Genomic DNA, 27,608 nt, shown 5'->3' on the forward strand with positions numbered 1-27,608 from the left:
GTCTTTTTCCTCCTGTCTTCGAGGGTTTTCTTTGTCATTTCCGTCACCACTGTTGCCCCCCCAGTGCACTCCCATATATAGTAAATGCCAGCTTACATCCACAGGGGGCTGGAAACTGGATGCACACCCACAGAGGACCCTGCCTCAACACAAGTGACATTTTCTGGGGAAAATAATTTATGATGAAAATTTCCCTAATTGGACATTCTAGCACGAGTATGCTAGACAATCCTGTTTTTATTTCTGATCTTCAGAGGGCAGTGGTTTCGGATACCTTTTTAGCTGGGCACTTTTTTTTTTTTTTAACACTCCCGGTCAATTGCAAGCATTCCTCATCTAGGACCAGGTCTATAAGTAGACACATGTCGGATGTAAGGTTGGCCATTGTTTGGACATGTTATTAGGGGCTTCCTCCGGGTGGCGGATGCCTCCCACGCAGCCCACAGAGATGATAGCCTGACCAGGGCTGGGTGGGCACCCTGGGGGTCACTCTGCAGGGACCCACAGGCCGTCTGCAGCATTGACCTCTGGGCCCCCACCATCCCAGCCGTGACTTCCACTGACCTCTGCGGTCTGACACCCATCATAAATCCCAGAGCCCTGCCTCTGGAATCTGAACCCGGCCCCAGCCCCAGCCCCACCGTGTCCTGAACGCCGCCATCTGACCCTCGCCCCAGCCCCGACGTGGCCTCACCTCCGCGGTCTGACCCCAGCATCGCCCGGAGAACCTGGCAGCGCCTTGACTTCCGCCATCTGACACCCACCGCCCGCCCTGCCCTCGGCCTGGGCGCGTGGACGCCCCCGAGTCCCCTCGGGAATTCCTGCGGACACCCCCGTCCCGCGCCGCCCCCGGGACCCCCGGCGGGGACCCCGGAAGGGCACCCGGGCCGTCAGCGGCCGCCCCTGCGCAAAGTGATTTCTCGGAAAGCTGAGCGCTTCGAAGAAGGCGGGCCGGACGGGCCGCGCCCATTGGGCGGTCCTGGCGGCGCGTCCGCGCCCATTGGGCCACCCGGGAGGCCCTGCAGCGCCCATTGGCCTGCGCGGCCGTCGCTCGGCGCCCCGGGCCCGCCCCCCGTCCCTACACTCGCGCGGGCGCCCGAGCCCGAGGCCGCATCCCTGGAGCGCGGCGGCGAGCGTGGGAACGCGGGCGGCGGCGCCGAAGGCGGGCGGAGGGCCGGGCGCGCGCGGCGGCAGGTAGGCGGCTGGGCGGGAGCGGGCCCAGGCGGCGGGCCGGCCCGGCTCTGTCTCTCCTCCCCCTCTGCTGGTCCCCCGGAGCCCAAACCCAAAGTCCAGGCGTTGAGCATGGGGTGGCCGCTCCCTAAATGGCTGATGCTTGACAAAAAATAATCCCATTTTTCTTAAAATCTGGTTTGCACGGAAAACTTTAGAATGGCCTGCCTAACGAGGGGAAGTATTGACCCCTTTTTGCAAGAGCTGCCCCTGGGTCTCGCCCAAGCCCTGCTGCCTGGAGGAACGCTTGGAGGGTCACGACCCAGAAACTGCCCGGAAACTCGCCGAGGCTGCGTGCCCTGCATTGTGGAGGGGTGCGCCCTGGGGTTTTCTTCTGCCTGCTGACAGTTAGGATTTATGAGTGGGTCTGCGGCCCTTTGCTCCTGTCATAGCCCAGTGGTCCCTGGCGAGAAAGGCTGTGGAGGGCTCACAGCAAACGGGAGCATTTTGGTATAAAAGCTCCAGGGCCAAGGGGAGACTTTCTAAGGTGAGATCTGTTGCTTCCCCAAGGTTGTGGAGGGTGTTGTGAATGGAGACTGGAGACTGAATTTTCCAGAACTTCAGACTCTCCCTGGGGGCACCTGGGTGGCTCAGTCGGTTAAGCGTCTGACTTCGGCTCAGGTCATGATCTCATGGTTCCTGAGTTGGAGCCCTGCATCTGGCTCTGTGCTGACAGCTCAGGGCCTGGAGCCTGCTTCGGATTCTGTGTCTGCCTCTCCCCTGCTGGTTCTCCCTCTCCCTCTCTCTCTCTCTCTCTCTCTCTCTCTCTCTCAAAAATAAACATTAAAAAACCCCAAAACAACCTAACCCTTCAACATATGGGGAGATATGACACTTTTTTTTTTTTTTTTTTTTTAACCTAAATTAGGAGCTGGTCCTTAAATGAAGGTTCTGAGCCTGTCCTTTGGGGTTGTGTCCGGTTCCTCCATGAACAGAATTGGGTTCAGTCATTTCAGAAAGATTGAGGCCCAAGCAAGAAAAATGGCTTTGATGCTTTTGGTCTGGGGTCAGGGGAGATGGGGATTTGTGGCCACCAGGCAAATGCCGAGGGGCCCTGAGGAGTGCGGGAGGTGAGTCCTCTGTGGCCTCATGGGCACATCCTGGAATCTGGGTTGGGTGGGGCCCGGGCTAAGCGTCTTATCATCTCCTGCCTGGGAAGCCTGATCCCCCGGACTCATTTATTGGGATGCAGATTAGCTCCAGATAGGACTTGGCCCATAAAGAGAATTATTACCTAAAAATCAAGGAAGAGGAAGTTATAAACATGTGACTGGACTTATACATTTTTTTCTGGCTTGGCATTTGGTGGAATTAATTTGTTAGCGTTCAGTAAATCATTGTGGGTCATCATCGAGCTAGAATCTTGGCTTTTACTGCTGTTTAGGGTCTTAGAGGTGATCTCAGTGAAAGTTTAGGTAGGGCGGTCCATGTGCTTAGATCTCGTGACTTAACCGTGGTTTTTCTCTGCAGAGTCAGTGAAGTAAGACGCTGGCCGGGGTGCCTGGGGGTCAGGGTGCCTCTCTGGGTCTCCATGTTCCCTCCTGTGAGCAAACCGGCTGCTCACATGGCTTCTAAAGTGTTGTCCCGCTTTCATGTCCCGTAATCACTTTTCCTCTTAGTGCCCCTCTCTGTCTTTTCTCTTTTCCTGTTCTTATAAATCAGCAAGGCAGTTGTTCCTGACAATTCTGGGAGTTGTGAATCCATTAGAAATCTCAATAAGAAGGTGTTGGTTCACTTTCTAGAAAAGCATCCATACAAACAAAATCTTGCTTTTCATTTCAGGGGGCTCCTGGAACACGGACTGGGGTTTATAAGCCTAGTACTAAGAGGGTGAACAAAATACTCCTGAGTGGGCACATTTCATTGAATTGGCAGACCCGCAGACACCGCCCCTTCTATCGTGTTCTGGCCCCTCACCCTCCTCCTGCACACAGCTCATTCCTCAAGCGAGGGGACAGTCTCCTGTCTTTTCTCCAGGGGGGATCTGTAGGAATCAGTCCTCTGCGAGGTTATTTTTCCGGGGCGGGGTTGGGGGGGGCTTGGTGGTGTCGTTCTCTTTCTGTTACTAGGTGTCCCTCCTAAATCTGTACCTTCTTACTTATACATGCAGGGACTGCTTTGGAATTCTGGGATGCTTGAGAGGCACTCATTTTGCAGATGAGGAGAGCCTCAGAGGCGTTCAGGTGGTTTTCCCAAACACCTTCCTCTAGTTGGAGCAAAGCCTTTGCTGGGTCTGCAGTTTCCAAATCCAAGTCCAATTTCTATCCCACGTGCTTCACTCCTTTTACCTCCACAGGTGGGCATGGAAAAGTTACAGCTGGCACTTGGGACTCACCTCCTCTCTGGGACCCGGACCCCCTTCCGGTCCGACAGCTACCTGCAGGGTGGCTGGTTTCCGAGTCACGTACATTATGGACCAGCATGGCTCTGGATGTGACTGTTTTCTGGAGGACATTGTGTCTTGTCTCCACTGATTGTCTCAAACCGATTTGCCCGAAGAGGTCACATTTTAATCAGAGGAATAGAAATGCTTTTTTTTTTTTTTTTTTTTTGGTGGGCGTCTGTCCAACCGCCTAGGGGATTTCCACCCCTGTTCTTGTAAATGCGGGCTATGAGTGGATGTGGCATGACTGTTCTCTCTTTTTCTCTGGGCTGTTGGGAAAGCTGCCTGTTCTGGCGAGAATGTTCCTCCAAACGATGTCTCTGGGCACCCTGGTGAGATCCCCAAATTCTGGTGCCTTCTGGAAGAGTCTAGCCCGGCTAACTTGGTCTGTCCAGTGGTCAGAGTGGGTTTCCTTGCTTTTGTCCCCGTTGGTCGTGAGACTTCCCGAGGAAGAAAGTTGGAAGAAATGACATCCGGTATTTAGAGAGAACCTTCTAAGGTCCAGGCGTGGCCTCAGGTGCTTTATACACATCCTCTGAGCCCTCACCGCAATGACGCAAAGTATTGATACTTGTTCTGGGGCTTCAGCCTGGGTGCCTGGCACCCAAGGTTAAATGATGGTTCAGGGTCACTCAGCTGGGAGATGGCGGGACTCAAGTGGGCCCCCAGCTCTGTCTCATTCCCAGACTCTTGGTCTTATCGTTAGCCCAGCTGTGAAGGAACCATCTCAAAGGGATAGCCTTGAGGATCTCTTCTTTCTTGGCACACACAGATGTCATATTTACTCATGAACACTGGTCAGACTGGGCATCGAGTAATGGAGCTTGCTCTCGGAGGGACGAGCTGCTCACTAAAGGGACCTGACAGTGTCAGAGTGATTACTCCCCATCTCGTACTGTGAGTGGAAAGGTGTCCTCAGATGGGGCTGTCTGCCCAAACCAGAGCGAGGGGCGAAAGCTAGAAGGAGTGCCAGGCGGAACCCTAGGAGGGGCTGACGTCTGGCTGCTGGGAAGCTGCAGGTTTCCCGGGGAGCTTCCACTTTTCCTTCGGGGGTTTGAGGCCCAGGGGAGGCATGGCCTCCCCTCGGCAGGTGGCCCGGCGTCCCAGGTCTGTGGGTTTCCCCGAGGCGGGCACCTGTGTGGCAACCCTCTGATCTTCCTGTCAGTGCTTCTTGGTGTGCCAGTACACGGGACGCTGCGATTAACGGGACGATATTTGTAACATCACAGAATGTGTTCGATTTCCTTTCCAAGGATGTGTGACCGGAACGGTGGCCGGCGGCTTCGGCAGTGGCTGATCGAGCAAATCGACAGCAACATGTACCCGGGGCTGATCTGGGAAAACGATGAGAAGAGCATGTTCCGGATCCCTTGGAAGCACGCTGGCAAACAAGATTATAATCAGGAAGTGGATGCCTCCATTTTCAAGGTACAGACTCGAGCTCCCTCCCCGCGTCACCAGTGGTTTCGGTCTTCCCTGCAGGCCCGTGGAGGGGTTGAGTGACATCTCTCTTATTTGCTCGAAAATTAACCTGTTTTCTTAAAACACACATCGATTGAGTGCCGAACGTGTCTCAGAAATATATACCGGGTGGTTTTGCATCTACGGTATGTGTGATCAAATCCCTTCGAGGTTGTGTGTTGTTGGTATTCTCCCCCCCGAGGAAATTGAGGGCACCTTTATCACCTACACCACCATTTATTTTGCACGAGGACTAGTGAAGCGGGAGTGAGAGTACTTCTCCGAGGCCCTGAGACCCCCGGACGCTACCGCCTAAATCCACAAAAAAATTCTAGGAAGGGCGTAAGTCTTCATTTTTCAAGGTTATCTGCCTGGCAGTGTAGGGTCGGCTCAGATGAGAGAGACACCATCTGTCGTGACTTCCGGGGCCTGGTCATGTAGGGTGTCCTGAGGCAGCAGCAGATATCTAAAATAGTCTTCCTCCCCTTGAGAATAAGAAGTACCCAAGCATGGAGAGGCTCGCTGTTTACCGCCAGCGCCCAGTGAGAGCTCGCCCCGTGCCAGGCCTGGCCCACGTGTTTCTTTTTCCTTCCACACACGGCTGTGCTGCTCTCCTGCCTCTGTAGAGGCCCCGAGAGAAGGGACTTGTCCAAGATCTCATGGCTCTCGGGTGATGGAGCCTGGCAGCCCAAGCATGAGCCCTTGCCCCCGAGCGAGCCCGAGCCGTACCCATAAGCAGAGGTGTTTGTCATTCCCCTGGGGGTCATCGTCACCCGTGGGTTTCTCTGAGGCTCCAGGAATGCAGGCTCCCTGCTGCGTTCTCCCTGGGAGATTTGGATCCCTCGGTCAAGGTGAGCCCAGGCTTCTGTGTTTGCAGACAGATGTACCGCAGGTAGCTGACCCTGAGCCCTCCCTTGTTCTGTGGGCATGGGGGTATGGGAGTGAGTATGGGGGAGGAGCAGGGCGGGCTGAGTTGTGGAAGGGAGGAACAGGACCCTGGGCCGTGGTGAGGGAGGGAGCGCAGGCCTGCGGGTCCCCAGCGCAGCGCCCGGATGCTTCCCCAGGGATGACTGATCCACTGGCCCAACCAAACAGAAGCGACCGGAGATCACCCCTGGCCCCAGAGCGGATCATAGGCAGGTCGCGGCTGGCTTCAGAGGCGTAATCAGTGCTTCTGGGCTTTGCGGGGAGGCTCCGCATCTGAGCAATTCTGTCACCTCTGTCATCCGGGGGCGTGGGTCTCTTTGGGAATCCGCTGCCAGTTACTGGCCCTCTTCCAGAAAAGTGGGCACATGCGGGCGGACACAAGTGCACGCAGTCGCCTTCAGGGGGCCCCATGTAGCCTGAGTGTCCAGCAGATTTCTTCCCCTCGAGGACCCCGGCTCAGGAGCCTGGCAATGGCAATGGCCCCCTTATCACTCTCGGTGGGGCCTTTTGCCTTTGGGGCTCGTGGTGGACCTCTCTTCGGAATGGCTCTGGCTACATTTAAACAGTGCCCAAGGTTCTCTGGGCCCGCTGGGAGTTCTGGATGGCAGCTGGCTACAGGCCAGAGCCCCTCAGCCTTGGCCCCGTTGGCATCTGGGGCCAGCTAGTTCCTCCTTGGGGGGCCGTCCTGGGCACTGGGGCACGTTCAGCGGCACCCCTGACCTCAGCCGACTACATGCCAGTAACGCCTCTTCCCAGTGTGACGACCAAAGGCGCCCTGACATTACCAGACCCGCCTGGGGGGGGGGGGCACGTTCCCCCCTCCCCACTGAGAAGCCGGCAGGCTGCCGACCGCGGCCAGAGTGAGCAGGTTTAAGCAGGCGCGTGGGGTGCCGAGGACACGGTTTCAGGGTGACCATCACGGCAGCCTCTTTGGGAGGAGAGGAGGGGCCCTGGCCGAGGCCCCTGGTGGCCTGCCAGGCCTCTCCCTTCACGCAGCTCCCTGTTTCAACTTACGCTCTGGGGGCAATGAAATAAAGCCCCAGATTTATATGTCTTATGCAATGCCCTTCATGGCCGTTTCAACAGCGTTGAGAAAAATGTGTAAGATTCCCAGTGTTTCCGTTCATTTCGCAGTCGCCCAGTGTGGCAATCTGAGAGAAGCCCACAATCTCGGCAGGAGCCGGGTCGGAGGGGGGCGCGGGCAGCCCCCAGAGCTGCTGGCCGTGGGGAGGGAGGCACGCGGGTGCGAAACAGGGGGAGGAGGCCACGTGGCTCTGCCCTGTGCCATGCTGGCTGGCTCCCGTCCTCTGAGGGTGCGTCCCCGCGACGCCCACGGGAAGAGCCCGCAGTCGGGCCTCGGTTGGATGGAGCCATTTTATGGATCTTCTGGTTCCGTAGAGAAACTTTTGTTTGAAGCATTCAAAGGAAACCTTTAAAAAGTCCGTGAGTTAAGAGGATAGAGTGGAGCTTAAGAAGGCATTTGTACCAGAGCGTTCTTCGTCGTCTGCAGATAGGATTCTGCGGCCGGCCTCGTGGGGCAGGGCCAGAGATGGGGATTGAAAAAGACGGAGCTCATTTGGTACCGTCCCCGGGCACACCGAGGCCCTCGTATCCACTCATGCTTGTTTTTCAAAAAGCATTTTGCCTCCTTTTCACAAACCCGGGGCGGTGGGGTGGGTGGAATCCTTGTTGACTGAGGGTTGTTTCTCTCCTCGACCAGCCTTGTGACAGGCCTGAGTGAGTTAGAACTTACTTAGTAGCACAGATATTTCAAACCCAGTAGGCCTTCGAGGAAAAAAAAAAAAATAGTGCTTGATTTTTAAGACACGAGATGGGGCAGTAACATTGGGTCAGGAAGCGTGTGTGGTCAATGCTGGTTGCTGCTGAATGCAGTGCCTGGGCGGCGGGGGGGGCACTGACCGCCGTGCTGGCTGTTGTCACTGGGCCTCAGAAGCGCTCTGTTCTGCCAGATGTTAGCTCAGGAAGAGTCTTGAGAGATCAGCCAGCCAAGCTGGGAGGTTTAGAGCCCAGCAGAGAGCCCACGAAAGGGCTCAGGGCAGGGCTGGAAGCAAGGCACCCGATACGGACCCAGGGCACTTCCTGACCGCGGGGCCGCGCGTTGTTCTGTGATGTCCTGGCTTTCTTCTCGGGGGAGTGCGAGCCGTGGACGGAAGGTACTACCGTCGGCTAAAAACCAGCTGGGCCCAGCATGCCTCTAAGCCCGTGCTCCTCGGGGTCCGTTTGTAATGTGGGTTAACCAGTGGTTCTCAAAGGGGGGGGTGGGGCGGGGGAGTGTGAGTGTGTCGCAATTTCGCCTCCCCGGGGACGCGCGGCAGTGGCTGGAGACATACTGGGTTGTCACAACAGGGGCGGGGGCGCTCCCGGCATCCAGCGGGTGGAGGCCACAGATGCTTTTGGACAGCCAGCCACGCACGGGACGGCCCCCGTCACAAAGTACGATCCGACCCCAAATATCAACAGTGCTGAGGTGGAGAAGCTCTGACTTAACGTAATAGAAGTGTGAACTTGCCGCTCAGCGGGTGCGTGACGGGCCTTCCTTGGGAGAAATAAATCAATGCATGGTCTGAGCTGCAGTTAATAAATCCTAGGGGCGCCTGGGTGGCTCAGTCGCTTGGGCCTCCGACCTCGGCTCAGGTCACGATCTCGCGGTTCGTGAGTTCGAGCCCCGCGTCGGGCTCTGTGCTGACGGCTCGGAGCCTGGAGCCTGCTTCCGATTCTGTGTCTCCCTCTCTCTCTGACCCTCCCCCGTTCATGCTGTCTCTCCCTGTCTCAAAAATAAATAAACATTAAAAAAATTAAAAAAAAAAAAATCCTTGGGCAAAAGACCGGAAGGGACTGAAAACCATTTACTTTGGAACACATTTCTAGGGGGGAGTTTGCGTCTGCGTCCGAGAAGGAGGTGACCCTCGGAGCCTGTTTGGGATTCGCTTCTCTCCGCGCCCCCCCCCGCCAAAATAAATAAATAAATAAACATTTAAAGGAAAAGGTGCAGATTCTCAGACCTGACCCACAGTTAATGAGAATCTCAGGGGGCAGGGCCCAGGCGTCTGCATTTCACGAGCTTCCCAGGGGGCCGGTGTCGGCATTAAGCTTCAGAACTCTGGCTGTAGTGGAGTTTAATTGGGTCGGAAGTGAGGACAGTGGTGTTTAACCCCAGGCTGGGTCACCTTGGGGAGGTCACCTTTGGAACTGCATTTTCCTGAGTGCGACTGGGGATTCCCCCCAGATGGCGTGCTATCCCAGGCTGGGAGTTGCATCCGGTTTCGTCTGACGGGGGAGGTTATCTTCACCTGATAGCAGTGACCTCCTCACTGGGGTGTCTGGATTCCCGTTTTGAAATCTTCAAACCGTGCCCGTTCGCATGTTTGTCTGAATTCTCTTTTAGTTCTGCCCCATTCTGCACTGTGGCTTTTAGGTCTTCAGCTTTGAGTTTCTCGTCCTTGTTCAGAGTCTAAGGGGTTTGGAGAGGTCAGAAGCAGAGCCGTGGAAAACCAACAGCGACAGAACCCATTTCATTGCCCTTTTAAGCAGGGCCCTGGGGGTGGGGCGGGGAAGGTTAGAATAAACGCCAAAATGCAAAACACAATTTCTATTAAAAGTAGCAAGGCAGCGGTGACCACATTCAGACTTCTTGCAAATGTTCCCTTTTCATGCTAAATTTTAGCCAGGGGTTGATTTGAAAAAGCAACAAATTGTTCTTTGTTTTGAACATTCTAGTGAAACCATGTGCGACTTCCTCTTTGTGCTGTAGCTGACCTCAGGCTCCTCCAGACCCTTTGGTCCCAGGCAGGAATGGCCCAGAGACAGATCCGAGATGTGTGCTGTATAGGAGCCAAGGCCCTGGGCCGGATTCTGGCTCAGCTGGGTGACCCCCAGGGCCCCTTCCTGGCCCCGATCTTTTCACATCTGTCACAGAAAGTTGTCCCGAAAGTCCTCGAACGAGAGGTGGTGGCCAAAAGTGACTGTCAGGACTGGCGAGAGAACGTGCTGGTCTCGCCCGTGGCCGTGGATGCCTGTGGGCAGGGCCGGTGGGGGTGGGCGGCCATGTATTTTATGCGCTTCTTTCTACAGGCCTGGGCAGTGTTTAAAGGGAAATTCAAGGAAGGGGACAAAGCAGAACCGGCCACTTGGAAGACGAGGCTACGCTGTGCTTTGAACAAGAGCCCAGATTTTGAGGAGGTGACAGACCGGTCCCAGCTGGACATTTCAGAGCCATACAAAGTTTACCGCATCGTCCCCGAGGAAGAGCAAAAATGTAAGTATCCCTTACGGGTTTTCAGCCCAGCAGAGGCTGCCCGGCCCGCAGGCCCCGCCAGAGAGCCTGGGTCGGGGGTGGGAGGTCGGGGCGAGTGGTTTTAGCTCAGCTGCCAGTCAACTCCTTTGCGTAAGCAGATGTGGAGAGCCCTTTCCCCTGACCCTGGCCACCATCCGCTGGCCGAGTGGCAGCTTCCGTGGGAGGAAGGGGTGGGGAGGTTGGGGCTGTCAGACGGGGAGCTCACTGTGGGGCCTCCCCGAGGCTCAGTAACGAACAGGGTTAGACAGGAGCGAGCATCCTGGACAGTGTGGATGAGGCATCCCTTTTGTTTTCCAGCAATGCCCAGAGGGGGCCAGGGGCCAGTCAGGTGGTCGAAGAAGGGATGGGTGACAGGATGGAGGGTAAAGTTACCAATGCGTCTGGGGACGATGGCGCTGTTAGCTTTGCCGCCGTAGACCAGATACGCCCCAGCACACGGTTACATCCCGATCGTTATGTGGGAACTCTGGGATGTGATGATTCCCGAAAGGTCTTCCAGCTCTAGCTAGAATCCCGAGAGAGTGTTTCCCAGGAGATTAAAGCAGGGATGGCGGAAACCCGCCTCCCAGCCCGTCGTCCTGCTTCGGCACCCTGGTCAGACATCACTAATCAACCGGGATGCGCTGAGCTCGCTCTGGCCTCCGAACCCTTTCCAAAGTGGCAGCCTGTGTAGCTGCTGGGAATCAGCAGAGTCGGCCCGGCCCGTGGGATAAAAGCTAATCACCGTCACTGGCTTGAAGCGTTCTTTTGACACGTCGATTAGCCGCTGGATGTAGCAATTAGACCCCTGCAGCCTTACCCTCTTCTCCTTACCTGCTTTTTAGTGGTCCAGGAATGCCCGGGGCATCTACAAATAAATGGAGCCCTCAGAAACTCCCTAGGGCTGTGCAGAAATTCCGAACTCGAGCCCTTCCCACTTCGGGGGGGGGGGGGGGGGGGAAGGTTGAGAGGGTCGACACGTAATTTCAAAAACAGTTAAAACTGTGAGTCTTCCAAAGAGACAGTGAGCCTGGGTCTCAGCCCTTCAACTCACCCACGAGGGAGCCAGCATAGTGATAAAGACTGAACAGAGGACAGGAAGCATGGGTCACACATGGTCAGCGAGCCCAACCCGTGGATGTTCCCCCCGACCCCAGTGTGGGGGTTATCTGTGCTGCCGGTCACTTGAAGCTGAATTGTCTGTAAATTAGCACCGAACTTGACTGAGTCAGAGCCCTAATCGATAGTCAACAGTAAGTCAAACAAACTGACCACCCCCCAGAGAATCTGACGGCCTTTACAGGGAGACTTCTTAGATAACCCTCCGGGATGGCTTTGAAAGGCCAAGTCTGCATCGTTTCTGCCTTACTCACCTCCAAGGTTGGGATAATTGTTCATTGTCACAAATCGAATTGTGGTTTGAAGGAGTGGAGAGGTTTCTGTTGGTCCCTCCCACCCTGGGATTGGCCGAGCTTGAGCCGGCAGGTGACCCTAGCTTGTTTGTACGGGGTGCAGCCAGCATCACCTGCAGGGACGGGTTTTAAAGAAGCAGTAGGTTCTCAGGGGGCAGAGGGACGCTGCATTTGCATAAAGTCTAAATGGACCCACTGTGCTCTGTCCTTCAGTGGTTTGCAGGCTACCCCCTCCTTCCCCCATCAGCAGCTTCTAGCCAGTTCTTGAGTCTTTCAAAGTAGAATCCAGATGCAGTCAGGACAGAGCGATGGGTCAATCAAGTGTCTGTGGCCCTCTGATCACTTCGGAAGGCAGGTCTGTGGTGGGGGGGATGGGGAGGAAGTGGGGGGCTTGCTGTCGGGTCGCTCTGTGCCTGCAGCCATGCCTGACGGAGCTTGTTGCCCCCCCCCACCCCACCGGGCCCCCATGTGTGGGCCTGCCGTGTGTGCACAGATGCATGCTGTATATTTGGAAAGGCCACAGAGACATTTCCTGTCAATTAACTTTAAAAAATGACTCCAATCTGCACACGCATTTTGCCGGGAGATCTTTGAGCGTCTTCAGACAGCCTGACTTACAAATGGAACCTGGACAGGTGGTGACCGCCCAGTGTAGAGTGTGTCCGACGGGAACTCGCTTTCTATCTGGGCAAACGGGGCCCAGCCGCACCACTGTCCTTGTCCTCTGAGTGTTAGAAACCACGAAACTGACTTCTCCCTTTGACTTTGCCCGTCAAAGGACTGAAGCATCACGGGAAATAGTTTCCGGGCCTTTTTCCAAACCAGCGAAGACACTCAGTGACTTTTATTTCCTTCAACTCGGCATTTAAAAAACAAAACAAAACCAAAAAGCACGACACACTGATTTTGGCCTCGCGGAAGGCTGCAGTGCCCCAGTGCCATTGGTCACGCGCCTGTCCGATTTTCCGCAGGCAAGTTAGGCATGGCGACTCCCGGCTGCGTGAGCGACATCACGGAGATGGAGTGCACGCGCTCTGAGATCGACGAGCTCATCAAGGAGGTGAGTGGCCGGCCCGCGGCACTGCCGGGGCCCTGGGAGGAGCCGCGTGGGTCCCCGCGAGGAGCGGCACCCCTCTTGCCCTGGCCAGGCCTGCAGAGCCCTGGGCTCTGTCGGGCAGCGGCACCTGCTCCCCCGAGACGGAAGGCGAGGCCAGCCTCTGCCGTCTGGCCGCCCCGTCGCCTCGTTCCCCGCCTCCATCCCGAGCGCCGGGGCTGGGTGCCGTTTCTTCCCGCCCTAAACTCGCCACATTTTAAACATTTCGATTGGCAGTCTTAGAAAAAGTGCATCCTGCTTCCTCTTGGCTTCTTAGACAGGCTACGATGAAAGAGAGACTTCCCTTGCAGCTTGGGGTCGTCGTGACCACTTGGCTGCTCGAGGGGGGCGCTCAGGGCAGGCGGGCTCCCTGTTTCCTAATCTGCGGCGTTAGGTCTCGATGGATTGGAAAGGCGGGCCTTGGAGCTTGTTAGGCCTGTATATCGACTCCGAGTTAATAGGCTGTGAGTAAAGGCGTAACGGGGTCTCCGGAGGCAAAACACACGGTTTTCGGATTCCAGCGTTTTCTCTACAAATACCCTTTTCCTGCCGCCATCTGCTTCTTAACTCCGTTTTTACGGCCAGTACAAGGCAGACGTCGCCTAGCTGAAATAATCCCGCAGGGTCCTCGTACACGGCGGTGTGGGTGCTGTGGACGTTCTCCTTAATACCGTCGTGGCAGCAACAGAACTTTTACGAGTAGCTTGGCTGTCAGGAGGTGCCAGCCTCCTCTCGGCTGCTGAGTTTTCTGCCGATGGCAGCTGTTAGGTTTCTGCGTGGTCTCTGGCAGCAGGCCAAGTGGACTCCGGGCTTCGTGTCTCTCCAGCAACGTCCCCTTTTCTGCACGAGGCTTTTCTGCTGACTCAGCTGAGAGAGGTTGGGTTGGCGCAGCAGGATCCCAAGGAAAGCAGATTTCAAAATGCTGCCTACCCAGATTTATCCGCATCCGTTGAGGAGTGGGTCAGAGGTCGGAAGCGTGGGCGTGGAACGGTGCGCGGGGCCTGCCCGGTCGTGGCAGAGCTTGTCCGGCGTCGCTGTGCCTCGGCGTCCCAGCACTTGTCTGCCTCCCCGGAGCATCCGGGCGGCTGGGCGACCCGTGGCCATTTGGTTTTGCAACTGGCGCCCATAAACTTATTAGGGGTCCCGCAGGGGCTGGTAAGTCGGGCGCGTGGTTTGAGCGCTCAGCCTGCTGGATTTGTCTTAGGTCTTTCAAGAGGCGAAGTAAAACTTTCCCTTTGTCTTGGGATAAAAGGTTGACAGTGTGGCTTGGGTTAAGTCTAAACCGTTTGCCTTTACGAGCACCGGAGCCCCACTTTGGAAGCCCGCCGACCGCAATGCTGTTCTCTCTCACCCTGTTCCTCCAGCCTTCTGTGGACGATTACATGGGGGTAGTCAAAAGGAGTCCCTCTCCGCCGGAGGCCTGCAGGGGCCAGCTGCTCCCAGACTGGTGGATCCAGCAGCCCAGCGCAGGTGAGGAGGGGCCCCCCGGTGCGGCCGGCGTGCGGGGCTCGTTCGAGTGGTCTGGGCACTGACTCCTTTCAGCCTCCAGGCAGCTGGGGGCAGGTGGGGCGGTGGTTCTACTGTGAGCCCTATTTTATCGAAGGTAACTGAGTCCGCAGTGATGCCCGTGGCCCCGTTCGCCACTGCCTCTCGAGGGGCACATGGGCCCTCCCCGTAGGAGGGGTCTGCTTGTCTCCTGCGCTCCTGGAGGGGTCGGAGGGGAGGGAGGGGGTGTGCAAACTTCTCCAAGGCCAGAGGGGAGTTGGGGGTCTCGGCCACACTCGTGCTTGGCACGGATGTCTGCCAGCCACTACCTTGGGACATTAGGGACCCCCCCCCCCCCCTCAGAGCCAAGGGGAGCACAGGGCGTCAGGAGAGGAGGCGGGCGAGGGTTGCCCGGGTGGCGCCCTGGATTTGAAGCCCCCTGGCGGGGCGGGGGCCTGCAGATCTCATTCATGCCTCGGTTTACTCATCTGTGAAATGGAGACACCAGGACCTGTCCCATAGGGTCATGATACCCCTATTTTCATTGGGATTAATAAATAATCACTTATTTAATAAATTACTTAATTAGCTTCTGATACCACTTCCCCCCCAGCCCGCTTCCTTCTCGAACGACCCTCCACGAGCACAGATTTCTTTGCTTGTCCCTCTACCTCTTTCCCCGACTGTTCCTTGTGGGAGACTGGGAGGTGACTCTGGCCCAACTGACTTCAAAGGTCTCCAGGCTGTGGGTGGCAGTTTTGCCTCAGGGGCCCCGGGAGAGCCCCCTCTCCCTGCACGGTGGCTATCCCTCCCGGAAAGCGAGCTGAGGCCCCAGGTTTCCCTCCGGAGACCAGGCCTGGAGGGTGGGCACGCCGTCCAGTGACATTTCGGGAGCAGGCCCTTGGGTGGGAGGAAAGCATCACCCCGGCACTTGGTCAAAAACCCCACAGCACAGAGGACGTTTCCTCCCCCTCTGTGCCGGTCGAGTTGAGGCCTGATTTTCCGTGTTTTTGAAACGCGGGTCATGGCGCTGGGAGGGAAAAGCACTGAATTGAGCGGAAGCCTGTGGCAGGGCCTCTGGGCCTTGGGAGCACACCCCGTGTGGCTTTTAAAGGAACTGTTGGGGGGGGGCGGCGCTGGGGTTGGTTCCTCACGCGCAACTGGGCCTTCTCTTTCTCCCACAGGCTTGCCGCTCGTGACGGGCTACACTGCCTACGATCCGCACCACTCAGGTACGCGGGTGCTCGGGGCTGGGCTGGCGCGGTGGGACGCGGGCGCTCCTGGAAGGCAGAGCCCAGAGGGCCGAGTGGGCTCGCAGGGGCCCGTGGATGAGCCGATCGCACGTCGGAAGGCAGCACCCCAGTTCATCCTTCTCGCTGCTTGCTTTTTGAGCACGTCAGGGGCCGGCCGTTTTGAGGCTCTTCTCAGAACGGGCCGAAAGATGGATCCCGAGAGCTCTTTGCAGCGTAACCCTGCAGGAGAGAGAGCAGGGGGACAGACGGACTCAAGGCCCAGCCCTGCCTCTCTTGTGTGACGCCAGGCAGAACCTCACCGGACCCTCGTGAGGATTAGACGTAGCGTTAGTTTTCTGGTAGGAGCGTCACTGGTCAGCGAGCGTCCCCAGTGCCCATTTCCTCTACTGTCTTCCACACTCAAGTTCGTGATAACGATGGTCCTAATTAATGGCGACGATGGGGCTGGGGCTGGGGCTGGGGCTGGTGGTGGTGACGACGGTGGTGATGGGGTTGATGGTGGCGGCTGACGCCGAATACTGGCGAGGCGCCAGGGTCAGGCCTCGTCCCGTTACACCTCCCGCCACATCGTTCCCGCCGCATAGGCTCAGAGGCTCTGGGTCACACAGCACGTGGGCCGCAGAGCCAGGACATGGCCTCTGGCCGTCCTCTCCAGGCTCCCGCCCCTCGTGGGCAGAGGTGGCCTCTGTGCCACGTTTTTGTCTGTTGATGCTGGGGACTCAGACCTCCTGCCGTGGCCCCTGGAGTTTGCATTCTGGCTCACTGACGGAGCAGAGAAAGCCCGTGTCCTCCCTGATAGTTCTGTGAGAAGTGAACAGCCTGACCCATCAGGATGGACCCCAGAGGCCCCCCCCCCCCCCGGTGCGGAGGAGGAAGCGGGGCTCAGAGAGGTGTCTGGACCATGGGCCTCGTGGGACGAGTGTTCGGGGTGTGGCGGAGGCAGGTTCTCACCCAGGCCCGCAAAGTGCGGAGAACCCGCGTTCCTGTTCGTCGCACTCCTGTCACCGCTCCGGGACGCCCTGGCCCGCGGGGCCAGGCCTCTGAGCTAGTCAGCTCTGTGGCCCGGCGAATCTGCTGACCGGTGCTCTCTGGGGGCGGGAGAGGAGCCGGGGGCAGGGCCGAGGCATCCGGGTGAGGAGGAAGTGTGCCGAGTGGCTCCGGACTCGTCCCAGCGCACAGCGGGCGGAGCGACCCACAGCAGTGCCGCGTGCACAGAAAATCCTAAAACCTTCTAGGTGTTGCGGACTTTGGTCCCTCTGCTCGGGCCACAGGCTCTCTGGCCCCGCCCTGTGGAAACAAGGTGATGGCGAGGGTCCCCGGTTCTCAGGGCCGCGGGGACGAGGTAGTGAGTGAGCGGGGCCGCGGAAGGGCGGGCAGGGAGCGCTGGAGGCCACGGCGGAGTGCAGGGCCTGCCCCTCGGCTGCTCAGCGCTGGACGGTGCCCTGCGGGCCTCAGACCCGCCAGGCTTGCTGTCCCCACTTTTCCGGAGGGATCAGAAGTCCAGACCTTTACGTGAAACCTCCCCGTGTGGAGTGTGGGCAACAGAGCTGCGTGGACGCCCCCCCCCCCCCCCCAACCGGGCTGGATCCGGACACGCCCGTGGCTGCCAGGGGGGGTGGGGGTGTGCTTGGCGGTGTTTGCAGTGGTGGGGCAGGGGGGCAAGGCCGTGTCCGGAAACGGAGGGGGCGGGCTCGACGCTGCAGGACGCGGGTGCAGGGCCGGCCTGCCGGGGAGCCCCTCTCCCCGCTTCGTGGTTGCGCCATCAGAGCAAATGCCTTCACCTGTCGACACCCGACTCCTTACCTGGAAAAGGCGTCTAGTGATCAGCAGCCTCCAGCTCCCATCGTGAGCGTTAAATGTGCCCCTCAGTTCAGCGCACTGAGAACAGCGCCTGGCATGTGCTGCCTCGACCAGGAATTAGGGCTTATGACTCCGGGAGTCTCGTCTACGCGGCTAGCTTCCGGTCCTGTTACCCCGATTTCTTCAGGAGCCGCCCGTGAGCACCGCACGACACACGAGCTCCTGCTCGTCCCCAGCCGCCTGGGGAGCTGGGTGCCACCACGATCTCTGCTTTGCTGATGGGGAAACTGAGGCACAGAGTCACAGCTGGGCTCACGCGTCGTCGGGGAGTCTGTGCTCCTGGCATCGTTGCTCTGCTGCCGTTGTGGGGCGGCTGTCCCCCGGTGGGCAGGTGGCCGTGCGGGGGCAGGGCAGGTCAAGGTGGGCTGGCCAGAGCCACCTGGTGGCCTTGGTGGCGGCTTCTCCGCGGGTCTCTGCTGGCCGCTCACTGCGGGGGCAGCGGTCGTCGCTCAGGCCTTCCCGGCTCGAACCGGCCCCAAGCTAAGCTGCCCTGTGGCACTGGGGTCCCTAGGAGGCCTCGTCTGGGCCTCTCCAGAGCACCCATCTGTGGCTCCCTTGGGCCGCGAGGCGCTGGTGTGAGATAAAGCCTCGGCAGTGGCGGGGCGAGGGTGCGGAGTGGTGACAGAGTCGTCTGTAGTGTTTCATTCGTCTGTGACAAAGTTCAGAAATGTTCTGGAGCGAAGGAAGTGGAGCGTGCCATCGGGGGATGCAGATGTCCCAGAGCTGGCACAGTGCGCAGGATGGGGAACTGGACAGGATGAGACGTGTCACTCACCAGCTGGGTGACCTCAGCTGCCACTCACCAGCTGGGTGACCTCAGCTGGGCCTCAGTTTTCCCACATGTCATATAAATGAATTGGACCGTAACACCTGAAGCTTCCAACCCAGAGTGGTTCTAGAATGCCGTTTAACCCCCATGTGGGGGAAGATGGAGCCTGTGCCCACAGCAGCAGGGGGTCTTATTATTTGACTGAGCAAATGATTCTTAATCAGAGCCCAGTGGGGAGGGGGCAAGAAATTATAAGTACACAGCATTATTAACCTGGGTGAGGCAGGTGGCCACCCACAGGGCTGCCCCTGACTATTGTGTGGGTGGTGCACTGCACAACTCGAGGGGTTGCCATGGGGGTGGGCAGCTCACAGTTTGTGTGGCTCTAGAAGGCAGCCCTGGACTGATCCGGGACCCTTAGGAGGTGCCCCAAACTCACCAAGTTTGGTGATAGTGCCTGTAATTCTTACAGTTTAAAACTATCAAAATGCAGATTTCTCTGGGACTGTCGCAGAAGTTAGCTGTTGTCTTCATTGGTGCCTTAGCTTAAAGGTTCCCAAATTTCAGTTACTGGAGCCCCACTTGCACGATGGTTTTTCGTATCTGGGTACCACCTGGTAACATCCTCTTTTTCTCTAACTGTCATTACAAAAGAAGTTTTTATTTATTTGAAGAGAGAGAGAGAGAGAGAGAGAGTGTGTGTGTGTGTTGTGTGTGTGCACGGGGGAGGGACACAGACAGTGGGAGGCACAGAATCCAAAGCAGGCTCCAGGCTCTGAGCTGTCAGCACAGAGCCCCCACTTGAGGCTTGAACTCACACATTGCAAGATCATGACCTAAGCCAGTTGGTCACTTGACCGACTGAGCCTCCCGGGCGCCCCGAAGATTGAATGATCTTTTCACTTACTTAGCTCTGGGTCACCGCCCTGCCTCCTTCCCCGACCTTAAGTGTAGCACGTCTGGAGAAACGACTTAATTTGAATGATTTTCAGACTCTTCTAAGAACAGGCTTAGATGAAGGGTTTGGAGGGATTCGTGATTTGAAATCCGAGGAACCCCAAGAGGGCTGTGAATTTGTCAAGGAAAAGAGGGCATGTCTGTTCTCCCTGGCGTGGAGTTCAAATCTCACACTTCGGTCCGTTGTGAATCCGGTCACGGCCCCGTTGTTCCACAGCACGAGCGACGGTGTATCTGTCGGGTAACGGATAACGCGGCGTGTCGCTTACGGGTATTCTGTGACGTCGTATGACGGTCCCAGAGTGCCGTGTGACGGGGCAGTTCTACTGACTTCCAAACCGTACCGGCCCTGCGACCTTCCCCAGGAGAACGGAGAGCACGAGAACAGTTGTTTCGTATTTTGAGTCACTGCTTCCTGAGTGATTCTGCGTACGTCCTCGTGCTCACAAAGACACCGTTTCCGGAAGGCGTGCGTGAACTTCCCGCACTGCCGAGGGGTCCCCCGCACGCGAGGAGCCAACCGGCCTGCTTGGGAGGAAGGAGAGCGCTGGGCACCGGCCCGGAAGGGACCGGGGAGCCCCGCCCAGCGGAGCTGACCTGTCGCCCTCCTCCTCCCCGCAGCCTTCTCCCAGATGGTCATCAGCTTCTACTACGGGGGCAAGCTGGTGGGCCGGACCACCACCACCCGCCCCGAGGGCTGCCGCCTGTCGCTCAGCCCCCCGGGCCCGCCCGGCGCCGGGCTGCTCGGGCCCGAGGGCCTGGAGCTGGTGTGCTTCCCGCCGGCCGACGCCATCCCCAGCGAGCGGCAGAGGCAGGTGACGCGGAAGCTGTTCGGGCACCTGGAGCGGGGCGTGCTCCTGCACAGCAGCCGGCAGGGCGTGCTCGTCCGGCGCCGGTGCCAGGGCCGCGTGTTCTGCAGCGGCAACACCGTCCCGCGCAGGGACAGGCCCAACAAGCTGGAGCGGGACGAGGTGGTCCAGGTCTTCGACACCAGCCAGTTCTTCCGAGGTCGGTGCCACCGCCGGCTGGCCTCCCCCGCCTCCCAGAGACCTCGCCTCCCTCCCGCGGGCCGCGCCCCCCCCCCCCCCCCCCAGCTGGGGACCCTGCCTCCCAGAGACCTCGCCTCCCTCCCGCGGGCCGCGCCCCCCCCCCCCCCAGCTGGGGACCCTGCCTCCCAGAGATCTCGCCTCCCTCCCGCGGGCCGCCCCCCCCCCCCCAGCTGGGGACCCCGGTGGTGGTGGGGGGGGTCCTGCTCTGCGCTCTCTTGCTCAGCGACCCTGGGGGGGAACCGCTCCGCGCCTTGACTGCCCCGTGTGTGGAATGGGCGTGCGGAGACCGCAGCTTTCCCGTGTGGCCCTCGGGGGGATGAAGGGACCCGGTAGCTCGCAGGTGCATCGCCGAGTGTCCCCGTAACCCGGGGGCCGGTCAGAAGTGCGGGGTCTCCGCCGCCCCCCACCGAGGCCTGCGGGGTCAGACCTGCATCTCGGCAAGGCCCCCCGGGGCTTGATGTGCACGTCCCGAGGCGCGCTGAGTCCGCGGACGGCACTCACGCTGGCGGTAGCTGTCGTGACTTATTCTGTGGGGCATGTGGCTAGGATCCCGCCCCGGGTGCTCCTCCCAGGTCACCTCCAGGTCAGGGTGTCTGCAATCGCTCCCTTCTCTGTGTCCCCAGAGCTCTCTGCTCCTCTCCCCGTGACCGCGCCGGCCCAGAGCTGGGGTCAGGCCTCTCCTGCCGCCCGGCCTGAGCAGTCCCGGCGGCTTCCCTGGAGAAGGGGCCCCGGAAGGGTGGGCTCAGGTGTGACAGCCGCGGGGAGCACCCCCGGGGAGAGAGCGTGGCGGGGGCCCCGGCGGCGTCGACAGGGGCCCCTCCCCCTCCTGTCTCCCCAGAGCTCCAACAGTTCTACAACAACCAGAGCCGGCTTCCCGACAGCAGGGTGGTGCTGTGCTTTGGAGAGGAGTTTCCAGATATGACTCCCTTGCGATCCAAACTCATTCTCGTGCAGGTAGGAACAGGCGGCCGTGGGGCTTCTGGCCACGGGGCCGGATCTCCTGGCCCGCACGGCGGGACCCACTTTACGCTTGGGCTGGAGAACAGGGAGCGGGCTGCTCCACCCGTGGGCAGAGGCAGGCCCGGGGCGCACGGTGAACCTCCACGCGGGGCTGGTGGATTCTTGCCGTCTGCCATTCTTGCCGCTCTGAACCATCTTCCCACGTTCCGGGACTCACAATCTTTGTGTTCTCTCCCTGCCTTTCTTGTTTGTTTGTGTTTTAAGTCGAAACCCCCTTTCTAGCAAGACGCTACCTTTCTAGCAAGGTTCAGCTGCCTCAAGGTCTGAGGAACGGATTAGGGCTTTGCAAGCCCTTGTTTAATCTAGTCAAAGGAATGAAACCCTAATGGTGGAATTCTGGCCACCGGCTACCAGGCCGGGGCCCTATGGGGAGACCCCTTGCCCTTTCCTTGCACCGCCTGTTTGGGGCTCATTCGTGTGGGACTCATGTGGAGGTTCTCCATGTCAGCTTCGGCCTGGGTAACCCGAGAATCTGGCCAGGGCCAAAGGCGGGGCCACCGCGCTTCCCGCCTCCACGTCTGACCTGTGCCCGTCCCGTAGATCGAGCAGCTCTACGTCCAGCAGCTGGTGGAGGAAGCCAGGAAGAGCTGCGGTTCCGGCCCCATGGTGCCGCCCCCCGAGGAGCCCCAGCCGGACCAGGTCTTCCGGATGTTTCCAGACATCTGTGCCTCCCACCAGAGACCTTTTTTCAGAGAAAACCAGCAGATCACGGTTTAAGCCTCTCTCTCGGGCACCCCGTCCTGCCCGCGTCTCGCGTTTCGTTATTACAATTACTGTCGTAATTATTTAAGGATGTAGCTCCCTCTGGCCTGGGGCGGGGCTTCATCTGCTCTTAATTTAGTAAGGGCGTCCCGTGAGGCCTTGATGTTCGACACAGAGTCGCGTCATGCCTCTTGTTCAGGTACAAACGTAGGAAAGTGTGCCGAACGATCCAGATGCTGTAACTACATACACAACCCGTGATTAAAACATGTATTCCCTGCATTTCCCCTAATTATCATCAGTTGCTAGATTCTTTCAGCATTTCGGGATAATCGATATTTCCAAAGACTTGCCATTTAGTTTTACTAGCAAATAGCTGCTTCCAGGAAAAAAAAAAAAAAAAAAAAATTGGAGTAGGAGATCAACTTGTCAGAACAAGTCTGCTTTTTGTCTGTACCTTGCGTTAGAGCCATAGATTCGTGATTTGAGATGCTTGATTCCGCGTGGAGCGTCTCTGCTCTTAAGCACGTTAATAAGGTTTAGAAAAACTTAGATAGCAGCCCCCCCTTTAGCAAGTGAACACAGAACTCTTGCCTTGTTGCGGGAATGCACCTCCTTCCGGGGATCCGTTGCCAGGAGGGCATTTCCATCACCAGGTGAGCTGGTGTGTTTTCACCTCCACACAGTGAAGATTTTTCCTCTGGGCCCTTGTCGCCTGGAAGCTTCGAGCTAAGTGTGTGTGTGTGTGTGTTTTCATTGCTGTAATTCAATCATCCCAGATCCCTCACTTTTTCTTCTTTCTAAATGGTTTTGACCTGTTTTTAAAAATACTCATTCTTTCAATTTGTCCTCTTGTAAACTGCTTTGATATATATATTTTTTTCACATAAGGTGAGCAGGATATAAACCACAGATTCAAAAAGTAATTGTAGATTGTACAAGCATTTTGATTTGTGCCTTTGACTCGGTCAACCCATCGACGAGCCGGCGGTGGTGAGCGTGTGGGCGCGGCTCGGGTGGGTTGGGGACCGCGGATGAGAGGTGTCGGCTTCTTACCGCTGCCCTGGTCACAGGGTGGATGGCGGCAGGGACAAGGCCTTCCCCATCCCTCGGACTCCCAGGCCTGGGGCCACACCAGATTCTACTCTTCAGCCGAGTCCTGTGGTGGGACTCCAGGGGAGGAGTCCCAGTTTTAGCCCCAGAGGAACGTCACGCTATTTCCTGTCCAATCAGATGCATTTATTGCCCCACAATGTGTCAAAACGGCAGCGGCAGGCCAGCCTTCCCGTCGACCTTCCCCATCTCCACAACCGCTCTGAAATCACTTTCATCATTGAAAAGTACTTAAACGTTTTTTTCTGGGAAAAAAAAAAGCCAGTTGTATTTCGCTAGATTGGGGTGCCCCCTCTCCGCCCGTGTATCCTGTGCGATGTGCTGGGACTGGCAGAGGGTGGCCGGGTGCCGGCCGCTTGCCAGTGGAAGTCGGCGGCCGGGGTGAGCCCGTCCCACCTGCAGTGTGGACCCCTGGCAGGGTCGGGGAGGGTCCGCGGGCTTTCCCCCCAACTCTCTGTGGAGCGGGGTTGGGAGGGGGAGAAGAGTCGTCACCCCGTTCTTTCTCCTTCATAACCCAGCCTCGTGGCCACCAGCCCTGACTGACAGCCGACGGGGCTCGAAGCGGCCTCGCCTGTCGGCTTTCACCTTGAGGTGTGGGAGGAGCCGGGATCTGGGGGACGAGACTGCCAGCCTGGCCCCCTTGTAACCATGAGTCGCTGCTTTAAAATCCAAGCCGAGGAAGACTGGTTCACTTTGCCCGTGGCTGCTTCCACGAAGGTGACGCAGGCGTGGCATATGTAGCGAGACTTGATGGTCGTAGGCCCTCTAGGTGTGTTTGAATTCACCTGAAAATACAGGAAAATGCGGCAAGAGTGGCTTTTCCTCTTTGGCGGACAGAGCCAGCCTCACATTGTTGGGGGTAACAGACCCGTTTTCTGAAATTACGTCAGAGAACAGCGACTTTCGGTTTCTAGCTCAAATGAATGGGAAAGCGTGTATCTTGAATATGCTAAGTGAATATTTATTTTTGTATCCATTTAAAGCGTGTATTGATCTCTCTTATTCTTTATTAAAATAAAGTGCCTTTTTAAAAGCTGGTTCATGCTCCGTTTTTTGTTTAAGTCACTGTAAAATATTTCATCACTGTCACTCTGTTCTGGGTTCTTTAAGGGGGTGGGGATTAAAACACAAGGCTACGCTGGGAGTTTAAGGGTTTTTTGCCTGTCGATTTGTTTTGTTTTGCTTTTCACTCCTCCCCAAAACAGTAGCGAAAAGGTACTGAGGCGCACAGATCATACAGGATATCCTGGAGAAAATGTGGGACATGCTATGTTTTTATGAAAGTCCGGGGTCCTGTTTGGGGTCCCATGAGCTGATGGAGGGGTGTGTGGGGGGGTGTGGAGCAAGTCCTGGAAAGTGCTGGGCGTGATCTGCGCGAGGCCCCCCGGCCTGGGTCGGTCGCACACGATGGGGTCGTGTATCCTTCCATATCCTTCCAGTTACACACGTGCTCGCTGTGCTGGGTCCTTAGGGACACAGACAGCGGGGACACGGGCGGACCCAGTTTGGTCCGGTTGGAGGTTGCCTCATGAGACACGCCCCTTGAACAACCCAGGACCAGTCGGTCCATTTCAGGGAGGCCCAGACCCCGGCCAGCCCAGGGGGAGAGGGGTCCCCCGCCAGCCTCCGTCTATGGGCGACGTGCACTCTCTCTGCAGCCTCAGACGAACCACGCGGTCCTGGGACTGTCCTCCTCAGCGCAGAGACAGGGGGAAGAAGGCACGGGCCCGTCCATGCTGGGCGGGCTGGGGCCGACTCGTGTCCCGGGACAGCTCGGCGTGAGAGGCCTTCTGACAAGGCCTGTGGCTGGCCTGTGACACCCGGGCAGGGCGGCTCCTGGGCCAATCGCTGGCTTTCTTAGAAACCTTCGCGGTTGCAACCAGACACTTTGTTTATCAGCAAGTCCTATTCTGCCCCGGGGATCTCTCAGGGCCAAATGTGGAAACTTGACTGAGTCTGCTTCTCCCCCGGAGTTCAACTCTCCTGTGCGGACGGTTCACAAGACGCTTCTCACTCAGCTGCTCGCAGGGAGAGGAGGGAGGCTTTCATCCGCAGAGGACGGGGTTCAGGGACGAGGTGCTTCAGGAATAATCGGGGGCTTAGAAAATGCCGTTAGGGGGGCGCCTGGGGGGCTCAGTCGGTTAAGCGTCCGACCTCAGCTCGGGTCACGATCTCGCGGTTTGTGAGTTCGGGCCCCACGTCGGGCGCTGTGCCGACCGCTCGGAGCCTGGAGCCTGCTTCGCATTCTGTGTCTCCCTCTCTCTCTGCCCCTCCCCTGCTTGTGCTCCGCGTCTCTTTTTCTCAAAAATAAATACACATGAAAACAAATAAAAATAAATGAGAAAAGAAAAGAAAATGCCGTTAGGGCCCTAGAGATGAACTGACTCTTGAGGTGGGTGGCTGCCTCTGGACAAGTAGCTGCTGGGACCTAAGGGCAGCCCGTGGGAACGGGCTCATGAGACATTCTGTCACACGAGCAGCCTTCACACTTTGTTTTCTAAAAAACATTTACACAAATTAAGATATTTCAGCTATCACTTCCTGAGTGGTTGCCCCTTAGGAACACCAACCTTTGCAAAATCCATGTGGGATGGAAGATGGTGGTGAATTAAGATGTCGGCCCCCTCTGATAAGCATCCACTGGGTCTGCTGGGCCTGGGGTCCTAGGAGAGTCCTCCTGGAGGGGTCCCCTGGGCAGGCACCCCTGTGTGCTCCTGGGGACAAGTTCTCTCCATGAAGAAGCCATTGTGGGAACCAGGAAGAAGTTCATGTGAGTGAGTCAGCCTCTCCACAAGAGAAACTTTTGCAACTCAACTACTCAGAAATATTTAGAAATTCTTTCTAAAGAACGATCTATAACTAATGACTGTAATTTTTAACAACAGCTCAGTGGGCTGAGGGAGGGAGAGGGGTGGTTTCTCACTGGAAAGTCTGGCTCTTTTCACTGAAAGTAGGGGGGAGGCAGTAAATGTCTTGGCCCGCTCATAATGTCTGTCTTCCTCCTGGGCATGTATACTGCGCGTAGAAAGTTCTCTCTCGTGCTGAGAAACTCACGTGATCCAGCATTTTCCAGACTTAACTTGCCCTGAGGTTGCTCCTTACAACATGTCTATGGGGAAACAGTGGCTGATATGGTGTGACCAACCTCGGGGCCCTATTTCTGCTCTGGCTGGGCTGCCTTTCCATCTAGATGGAGCCTTTCAGGGATGGGGGCGGCCACCCCTCACACTCACTACCTTCAAACTTGCATTTTGTTTTGCTCATGGATTTTGTGGGTCAGAATTTAGACAGGGCACGATGGTGTGACCTCCCCTTGTTCCACCACGTCTGGGGTGCCAGCTGGGAAGGCACAGATGGCAGCGGGTGACTTCGGCGTCTGGGGGTCGGGGGGGGGGTGGTGGAATCTTCCGGAGGCCTTTTCATCCACATGGCCGGTGCCCGTGGCCGGGAGGGCTGGGAGGCTGGGCACAGCTGGGGCCGCACGCGGCCTCTCTGTGTAGCTGGGACTTCCTCACAAAATGGGGAGCGCGGGGTAGCGCGGGGGACCCGGGGCATGCTGGATGGCTGTTTGTGACCCGGCCTCGGACACTGTTGAGAGTTACTTCTGGCACGTTCTGTTGGCCAGCGCAGTCACACGCCACGCAGGCGAGGAGCGTGAGCAGGGCCCCCACCTCTTCGTGACAGGAGTGTCCAAGTGCTGGCAGCCATGTTTGAAAACTGCCTCCGCGGGCCCCGGAAACATCTCCTTTCCTACGCGTCCCACCTGCCCTTTAGTTAAACAAGTCTTCTGCCCCCACCCCTGCAACCCCAGCTCCTTCAACCCCAGCTCCTTTCTGCCCTGATTCCCCAAGTCCCAGGCAGATAGACCTCCTCGCTCCGTCGTGGTCGCTGCCCTTCTTCGGGAAGTAGCCCTTCTCTTGGGAGCACTGATCCCCAATCAGGGCGTGACTCTGGTGTATTTTACTGTGTCAAAAAGACCCCGTCCCCACCAGACGTGAGGATGGGGCCTGAACGGAGCTTCTCAGAGGGGGTTAACCTGGCCGCAACGGCAAGAGCCTTGAGTGGTGTCTCCCTGATGCAGATTCATCCCATCCTTCGTTTTATTTTATTTTATTTTATTTTATTTTATTTTATTTTATTTTATTTTATTTCATTTCATTTCATTTCATTTCATTTCATTTCAATTCAATTTAATTTAATTTTAATTTAATTTAATTTAATTTAATTTTAATTTTAGTGCCCTCCTGAGTACCCAATCACTCTTTCCCCATCCCCCCTCCCCCCCCATCAACCCTCAGTTTGTTCTCTGTATTTAAGGGTCTCTCATGGTTTGCCTCCCTCTCTGTTTTTATCTTACTTTTCCTTCCCTTCCCCTGTGATCCTCTGTTACGTTTCTTAAGTTGCACGTATGAGTGAAATCATACGATCCCTGTCTTTCTCTGATTTATTTTGCTCAGCACAATACCCTCCAGTTCCATCCACGTTGTTGCAAATGGCCAGATTTCATTAATTTTCATTCAGGGCCACCTTCCTTCCTGCCATCCTCCGCACTGGGGCTCTGCCAGAATGTCTGTGTGACCACAAGAGCCGTAACGAAAGG

At 57.4% G+C, this 27,608-nt stretch overlaps 1 protein-coding gene across 1 annotated transcript; it reads left to right on the forward strand.

Annotated features, from left to right (window-relative positions):
• The first annotated feature begins 1,077 nt into the window (after window positions 1-1,077).
• Window positions 1,078-24,045, forward strand: IRF8 (interferon regulatory factor 8). The gene is made up of 9 exons (XM_019412994.2): window positions 1,078-1,194; window positions 4,867-5,041; window positions 10,094-10,277; window positions 12,679-12,767; window positions 14,165-14,270; window positions 15,470-15,517; window positions 19,746-20,132; window positions 21,012-21,127; window positions 21,734-24,045. The coding sequence occupies exons 2-9, from the start codon at window positions 4,868-4,870 to the stop codon at window positions 21,908-21,910; spliced, it is 1,281 nt and encodes a 426-aa protein (XP_019268539.2). The 5' UTR covers window positions 1,078-1,194; window position 4,867; the 3' UTR covers window positions 21,911-24,045.
• The last annotated feature ends 3,563 nt before the right edge of the window (window positions 24,046-27,608 follow it).

Source organism: Panthera pardus, unplaced genomic scaffold, assembly GCF_024362965.1.
Source record: "Panthera pardus isolate Hobbes unplaced genomic scaffold, ASM2436296v1 HiC_scaffold_19, whole genome shotgun sequence".
Classification (NCBI taxonomy): Eukaryota; Metazoa; Chordata; class Mammalia; order Carnivora; family Felidae; genus Panthera; species Panthera pardus.

Excerpts from the sequence above, each read along its gene's own strand:
- IRF8 (XM_019412994.2), top strand. The coding sequence starts at position 4,868 with ATGTGTGACCGGAACGGTGGCCGGCGGCTTCGGCAGTGGCTGATCGAG. Across the intron at positions 5,042-10,093 it reads TGGATGCCTCCATTTTCAAG|GCCTGGGCAGTGTTTAAAGG; the intron begins GTACAGACTCGA and ends TTCTTTCTACAG. Across the intron at positions 20,133-21,011 it reads CACCAGCCAGTTCTTCCGAG|AGCTCCAACAGTTCTACAAC; the intron begins GTCGGTGCCACC and ends CTGTCTCCCCAG.